The following is an 8,549-nucleotide window of genomic DNA, read 5'->3' as shown; positions in this document are numbered from 1 at the left end:
AGCACACACACACACACAAAAAAAAAAAAAAAAAAAAAAAAACGAAGGCGCACACGTTTGATGGCACAAATGGTTCCAGAGCGAAAAATATTTAAAAAAGCGCTCGGGTTTAAGAACGCAAAAAAAAAAAAAAAAAAAAAAAAAAAAAAAAAAAAAAAAAAAAAAAAACTCAGGTTTGACAGCACAAAAAAAAAAAAAAAGTTCGCATTAGTTTTTTTAGTCCCGTGAAGGGAAACACGTGGAGGCGCAAACACGCTAGTTAAGACAGTGACTGCTTGCAGGGGCGGATATTGGCCTGCGGGCCGATACGCCCTCGAACGTCCTCAGTGTTTTTTGTTTTGCTCCCTCAAACCTGTGCGACTTTGTCAACTTTATTTTTGGCGCCCTTGAACCTGTGCGCCTTCGTTTTTTTACGCCCACAAACCTGTGCGCTTTCGTTTATTTGTGCACTTTTAAAACCTTCGCGCCTTTGAACCTCAGTTATTTCGTGCCCTTTGGTAGTTAAGGTTGGCGCCCCCTTGGAGAATCCAGTCCACCCCTGCCTGATTCGCGATCTTTGTAACTTATAAATTTCCTGAGACAAGTTAGAACTGAAGAGTTAATTTAAAAAAAAAAAAAAAGCCTTTTCGATGTTAATGTAGTGTTACAGAATTTGCCGCCCCTAGCAAAGTGCCGCCCGGGGCCAGTGCCCCTTTGCCTCTCGCCAGATGACGTGTTGGGTTACTTTCAGTTCCCAATCTTAGCCGCAGAGCCCCATACTACTTGAGAAAATATATTATAGAGCAAAACAAACAGGGCTGCGGTAACTGTACCTGACCTTTCCTTTGCTGTATTTCTGTGATGAGATAAATTTCTGTGTGATTGGAGTTACCGAAAAGCATGGCGGCATTGCAGGTTAGTAATATCCACATGGTCAAAAAAGTAAATTATTTAGAATTTGATGTCTTTTGATTAAAAATGAAATCTTACAAGTTCAATTTGCTCTTTTCTCCCTAGTCTCTGAAAGATATACCCTTTGCTGTGCAATCAGGCAAACTTGGTGTGCGAAGAAAAGTATTTGAACAGCTTGAAGAACTAGCCGAGAAAAGTAAATTTCTAGTTTTCAAAACAGTTTTCACTTTGAAGAATCTGTTCTGTCATGTTGTGTGTTCGCTGTGTTCAATGTACTTTTAGTGTTTTATATTTAGTGAGACGTTTCTAACTTTAAATCCCTCTTTTCTGTTTTTGAACATTATTATTCGATTACGCCTCCCGTGATGATATAATTATCTTTGCCTCATTGTTTTAGATGAAATTTATTTTTCTTCCTACTGCCGTTTTGTAGGAAATTGTATTTTAAAATTGAGATGGGAACTCAACCTTAGTTGTCACTTTAATTTGCGATCTGTATGATCAAGTATTTTGCAGTAAGGTTGCAATTTTTCCAAAATAGAATCTCAAGACATTTGTATAGTTCAGGCAAACCTAACCTGGCAGCATTTTGAAGGGTAAGCAGATCCCAATCATAGCATTACGACACTGCCAGGTTAGGTTTGCCCACTATAGTGTAAGGAAAGGAATATTGTAGCCATGCACCATAGTTTTAAAAGTATAAAAAAATGTATTTCATTTAAATATATTACATATAGCTGTGCGGATTGTTAGGTACTTTGAAAACAGATATGCATTGCTCCCGCGTGAACGAAGCGTAGGTGTGCACCCCTACCTACACTTCATTTTCCCTATACTGTTCAAATAGAGCAACTGGTTAACTCCGGCTGACAGAGGAATAACCACAAGCATTCTATACAGTAACTGGTTAGTTTATTATTATTACTACGGTTATTGTGAACCTATTCGAGAACATTCTGTGGACACTCACCACACTAACCACTGATGTCATCAACTGTCATAAAATCTGCATGGGTTAACCAGTAACTATTCAATTAAAACCATAGCAGTCGGCGCTGAAGGAGGGGTTTTCGAGGTTTAAACATGCCCCAGAGACCTGATTTTAACATTATTGCCAATTATAACAAAGTATTTTATGCATAGTAAAGATCTTTTGATCAAAAAAGCCCCTGCAGAAGGTAATTCTGGTTGCTCTTGTGGACGATAGCAGTAGCAAAGTGAGAAATTACCTTCTGGAAAGGTTTTTAGTAATAACCATTCTTTTATGTGGGCTGTTCTCAAAAGGTGGGAGCAAACACAGACCTCAACTTTGAAGCTTCAACACCAAATAACTTTCATTTTAATTAACTCAAAAATTTTTGAGTTAAATTATAATACTGTATAGAGACAAGAATTGACATAAATTATGGAAAAAATGCTCTTTAAATACCCTTAAAAAATATTTTCTTTGCTAAAAGGCGCAATTTTGGACATACCAAAACGTTAACTGAGCAAATGTACCATTAAAGAAAAATTTTTTAAAATTATTTCCATACGTTTCAAAAAAAAAATTAAAGGTATGAATCTTACACTGAATAATTTTTTGTTAATATTTTACACAAATAACAAAAGTAAAGACAGATTATTCACTTTGTAAACGATTTTAGAAAATAGTAAGTTTGAAATTTGATGCATGTCCAAAATTTACGATCTTTACAATGCTATTTTTTGAGAACTGAGTATATGATGTTTTCATTTTAAAGGTGTTTATCGTGCCTCGGAATCAATTTTTAATTGTTTAAAAGTGTTTTCATAAGCTTTTATGCAGTATCTTAGAAGAAAAATATTTTTTTTTAAACGTACATGTGAGATGTCCAAATGGCGTTACGATCTTGACGCCGATAAATTCTGTCCATTTATTCAAAATTTTTAATGATCTACTGTCTTCTAACCTCAATAAAAAAGGTCATTATAATGTTATCTTCTTTAATCCATTGGTATTTTGCATAATTAATATGTTACACATTGAACAATACATAAATTACAGTAGAAACATGGCTGCTTGTGATCGAACCGAAAACCATTTTGCACTAAAATCGCCAAGCAAACCTCCGTTGGCGACAACACAGTATACGATAAGCTAAAGGTTACCAGAGGGGAATTCCAATTTGACAAATGTAGTTTATTGTCAGCTGTACCAGTTTTGGCGACTTTATCACCTGCACTAGCAATTTTTTTTTTCTGCTTTTATTATTTTAGAATTCTTTTTCTCTTCTTTCTTTTGGAAACATAATTTAACGATCTCCAAATAGAAATATGAATTTCTTTCTTCAATAATTTTTTTAGACATCATTTTAATTCTTATGACATTAGAAAAAATATTCATTATTAAAACTGATGTCACTTTTTACAATTGTATTATTTTTAATTTGAAGCTTTTTTTAAACTTTGCATCAATTTCTTCAAAATCATTCCAAAACTTTATTAAATGTAAGGAGCAGCATGTATAGCCATTCAAGTATTTCATTAATATCCTCCTTATTATTAAATTACAAAATTTAAAAAGTAGTAAATAAAATTTTCATTGGAAAAGTTAAAAATCAGATTAACAATTGTCAAAAATGGTGAAACTTACGTTATGATGATGTCCAAAATCCGTTACCTACAGGAAAACAATGTCCAAAATCTGTTACCTACAGATTGCTGATTTAATTTGCTAATTAACAATTTTTACAGATACCTGCTGTCTTTTCATGTTCATATATTGTGTTCTAGGTATGCATACTATAGAATAAAATCAAAATTGATGTCAAATTCGAAAATTTTTGAAATTGCTCAAAGTTAACTTTTTTGTTCCCACCTTTTGAGAACTGCCCATGTACAGAAACCATTACATTAAGATTGGCCTATGTGTTAAAACCAAGGGTCCTAGGAGGGGTTTTATCCTCAAAACCTCCACTTTGACTGTGCCACTTGAACGTAGTATCTAATATATTTTCTATATTTTTCTAAGTACTGATCATGGTGAGGAAAGATGCCTTTTTTGAAAGCTTTTAGGTTGCCGTGCATAATGAACTGTTGAAAATTGGGGAAACTAATCAGTTGACTTTTGAGTTAGTACACTGCAACTTTATAATCCTATCTTTAAATGCAATGAATTTATAAGAACATATAAATTTCTGCTTTTAAGCTAAACCCTATTATCTCTGAGGCATTAATTTGTTTTGATAAGGGACATCCACAAATGCAGACCCCTGCATTTGTGGAGGTCCACCTGGGGGTCATAGCGCAGACAAAATTTTTTTTGGGGGGGGGGGGGGGTTACAATGGCATAAAGGATACACTTTTGCTCTTGGAGGGGAGGGGCACCCTTGATAAATGAGCAAGGGATGGGGGGGGGGTCATAAAATTGCAAATTTGTGAAAATGAGTAGGAAGGGGGTTACAAGAAATTTGACATTGACATCAGGCAGTTTGGTTGAAACAAAAGCATTTCATTAGAATATTAGACCTCAAGATTCAGAAAATTTTCAAGTGGCCAATGGTCACTAGACTCAAAAAACTTGGTGGCCACCAGTTTTACCAGATTTTGAAAACAGCGCTCTAGTACAAGAATGGAGGGGGGGGGGATTCAATTTGTATGTTTTGAAACAAATATTATGAAAGTGATGCTAAAGGAATGCTAACAAGAAATGTAAATTATATTAATCATGGAAATATAAGAGGCATTGGGTGAAGGTTGGGAGCTCCTGAAGCATATGATTCAGTCCACCCATTTTAAAGTTTCATAAGAAAAAAAAATCATTAAACCAAAAATAAAGTAGTCTACACTGTACAATGGTCCCACAGTGAAAAAAAAAAGTATTTCCCATAAAAACAACAACAAATTCCTTTAAAATCTTTTTGTAAATCATTGCAAATGCCATTGTAGTAAAAATCAACAAGCACTTTTCAAGTAACTAGTTTAATGAAAAGAATTAACTAAGAAAATTAGCACGAAGGGAATCGAAAAAATATTAGATAAACATATGATTTGAATTTTTTCAACAATTAAGATTATTGTTTTTTCTTTTTTTTTTTTGCATAAAAATAATTAACTACAAACCTCCTCCAGTAATATACAATTTGGCATTTACCAAGAATATATTTCCAAAAGAAAAAACATTCTTTTTGCATTATTTGAACTAAGGGTATGACCAAATATGGCGACTACGTTCCATACGCAGCATCTCTATGTTAGGATGATTATGAAGGGAAAACGATCAAAGGACTGGCTATTTGGCTTATATTTTAATCTGATGCGATTGAAGATTAAAAAATTATAACAGTTATTCGAATAAATCGAAACTAGCCCCCGTTGTTTAAACGATTTTCAATGGAATGTATTCCTAATCGATTACGAGTATTAGCGTTCACATCACAGCAGAAATATAAGATATAGTTTATAGAAATATAGTAATATAGTTTTTTTTCTTTCTATTTTTAATGATGTATAGGATTTTTAATGAAATACAGGATTTATGGGACAACATGGAACATTGTTTATGGCAAAGGAATGACAAAACGGGGCGCACAGGGGGGAGGGGGGGGACTTTCTGCGGTCAAAAAAAGTTGCCTTTTCAAGTTTGAAATTAAATAATTTGTCTTCCTATTTGACGATTTTTTCAGAATAAAGGCTGTTTGAGTTAATTGGGAATCAAATAGGATCGGAACAACCTTCGAGGGTTTATTTAAAAAAACATACAATATGATGTTTTTTTGAGCAATCAGGAATGCTTATTGCTTTCATTTCACTGTCCTTGGTGTCTGGTTCCTTTTTCAGCTTGGACCAGGGAACCGGCCTCTGCAGGCTTGGCTCCGAACACTGCCTCCTGGGATCCGCTTCTCCTGGTCGATGGCATCCATGTCCTACACACAGGCGCGTTCATACACACACATGCACGCTCATACACACAAGCCTTTACACACATACACACACGCCTACGTGCATACATACCGGTCTACGCACACACACAATCCTACACATGCACGCATGCGTGCCTACACATACACACACAACTATACACACGTAACCGCCCAGGAGGCTTGGGGGGACAGGAGCTGTTTCTAGAAACAATAGCCCCCAATGAGTAGGGCCCTGTCGCAACTCGTGATTGTGAAAAACATAATTTGAATTCAAAATTTCAGAATTCAAATTAATTTTGAAAATTCAAAAGTTTTTTTTTGACAATGAAAATTATTTTTTTAAGTTGACATTTTATTGTTTTTATTTATTTTGGTAAGTGCATTAATTCATTTAAAAAATTGTTTTTGGCAACAGGGGAAAAAGAAATGATTTTTTTTTTTTTTTTCACTTTTAAAGGCCAAAATTTACAAAATATTTTCATACTTTCAGAACAAGATTTAAAGCAAAACATAAAACTGTTTTAGAAAAAGATCAATAATTAATCCTTCAAAAACTACAATTAAGACAAAATAGTCAGTTTTTAGCACATAAGCGTCTAAATCAATTAGAATAAAAAAAAATGTTCTGAAGATAAAATTTCGCATTTTTCCAGAAAATAATTACGAATTACCCGGGAATAAAAAGGCACACTTTGCGTTGTTATCAATAGTTTGCACTGCAATATACATCCAACGCTATTTTCGGAAACTTAGGATCTTAAAAAGTCTCGTGTACTGCCATTTTGGGAATGACCAAATATGGCGGCGACGACAAAAAGTAAGAAATAATTTTTTGAATTTGCAGCGTGAAAACAATTTAAAAATAATAAATCTTCGTGAAACTACAATTCAGTTGAAAAGTTTTTAGCACATTTGCGTCTAAGGCAATGAGGATAAGATTTAGTTTTAAGAACAAAATTTTTCATTTCTCAAGATTTAAAAAAAAAAAAAAAAAAAAGTTGCAGCACATTTTGCGTTGTTTTCATTAGTTTCCAGTTAAAGAAAACATCCAATGCTGCTTTGATTTTGGAAACTCAGGCATTTAAGCATCGTGTCTACTTCCATCTTATAAATGACCAAAAATGGCGACTACGTTTCATTCGTAGCTGAAAAGACTTTTCGTTTTGAAAAACGATTTTTCCCAATTGACCCTACTATCCGCAGGCTTGTGCTTTAGATGCAGGAAAATGTTCTTCTCCCGTTAAATTTGTGCATAATTCGTGTTCACCTTAGGAATTTTATTCTTTGGAACTATTGAGGGGCAAAAATGGCGTCCGCGATCCTTTTTTATTTTATTGCCAGCTTCATTTTACCTCAAAACTTTTACTTATTTTTTCATGAAACATCGATAAAAACGAAGATTAGAACTTAAGGTACAAAATTCCCTGGGAAAAAATTGGAAAAAAAAATTTGGGGGGCAAAATTTAAAATTTTCCTTGACATTTTTAACTATGTCGTTTTCCATGACAATTCCAGGTTTTCCAGAGCGTACGAACTCCATTTAATAAACGTATTTTCCTGTGTATTATCCGCGGGCGGCCTATAATCTGCAGGTTCTAAAATGGGTCTGAAGAAAAAAAAAGTTTCGTATAATCGGAGGCAGTGTATAATACGATGTAAAAAAATAAAGTTTGAATTTAATATACCATTTGAGCAACTGAACTAAAAACGTGAAAAGGTAATTACTTTGAAGAAATAATCAAAATTAATCTGAAATATAATATAAAATACAACGAGTTCTTCTTGAAATCATGATTATAGTACGCTAATTACTTGAAAAACAGAGTCAAGACAAAGGAGCAAACGCTCGAATCTTGTGCAAATGGCTTCCTAATTCACTGTAATCTTGCTTATTTTACATGGCCTAAATCGCGTAAGAGGAGCATTCAAGCATCGTAAAATAACCAACATACAGGCAGGCAGTGAGAAAGAACATGCAATCTTTGTAAAATGAACATCATTCAGTCGGAGTGCGGTCTCTATCGGTGAATCCTTATAGTACTGATGCATTGAAATTCTTTTCTTGGGATCTAAATTAAAAATAACCCCCCAAACAAGTTGGCGACTGTAGAAATTTTTTGGGGTCGCCAATTTTGAAAACTGAATCGCCACGTGGCGAGTGGCGATCGTAAATCTTGACCTTTATAGAATATGTCTTATATTTTGTGACGAAGGTGAGGGCAAGGGAAATTGGTCACCATATGGAAAAGAGGGGGGAGGGGGGATGAGTTAAAAATAGTGAAAAAATGGTTTAAGGTTTATACTAAGTAAGCATCACCTCAAGGTCACACGAGACAACCAGTCATACTACAGGCAAAAAATATCCCTGCATTTCTAATGTTTTTTTTCATCAGACCCACCAGTAAATTTTTGGAACACTAAATAGTTCTAGTTTGTTTTTATGCCAAAAGCATTCAAATATGAAAGTTAAGTATTGTGTTGTTAAGTAATTATTTTTCAGTTACATATTATGTTTCATGTTGATGGAGAGAAAAAAACCAGTCTGCATTATTAACAATACGAAACCTAACCATGTTGCATCTCATTAATTATACGTTGCTTTTTCTGACTAGTGTGACATTTGCTGAGCAAATTTGAGTAGCATTATAGTTTTGTTTCCTAACAGTCATTTTTCATGCTTCATATCCCAATAACTTGATTACTTGAGGTTCTACAGCAGGGTGCCTCGATGGAGGTCCCTTGAACCTCTCAGAAATTTTACTAATTCGGCAAATT

General features: G+C 34.2%; 1 protein-coding gene across 1 annotated transcript in view; it reads left to right on the top strand.

Annotated features, from left to right (window-relative positions):
• The first annotated feature begins 830 nt into the window (after positions 1-830).
• LOC129228588 (eIF-2-alpha kinase activator GCN1-like) overlaps positions 831-8,549 on the top strand; it is a 176,527-nt gene continuing 168,808 nt past the window's right edge. The window contains exons 1-2 of the mRNA XM_054863273.1: positions 831-894; positions 997-1,087. Coding sequence (XP_054719248.1) covers positions 880-894; positions 997-1,087 — 106 coding nt within the window. The 5' untranslated portion in view covers positions 831-879. The remainder of the gene's footprint in view (positions 895-996; positions 1,088-8,549) is intronic.

Source organism: Uloborus diversus, chromosome 1, assembly GCF_026930045.1.
Source record: "Uloborus diversus isolate 005 chromosome 1, Udiv.v.3.1, whole genome shotgun sequence".
Lineage (NCBI taxonomy): Eukaryota > Metazoa > Arthropoda > Arachnida > Araneae > Uloboridae > Uloborus > Uloborus diversus.
This window is presented reverse-complemented; position numbering and strand designations above follow the sequence as displayed.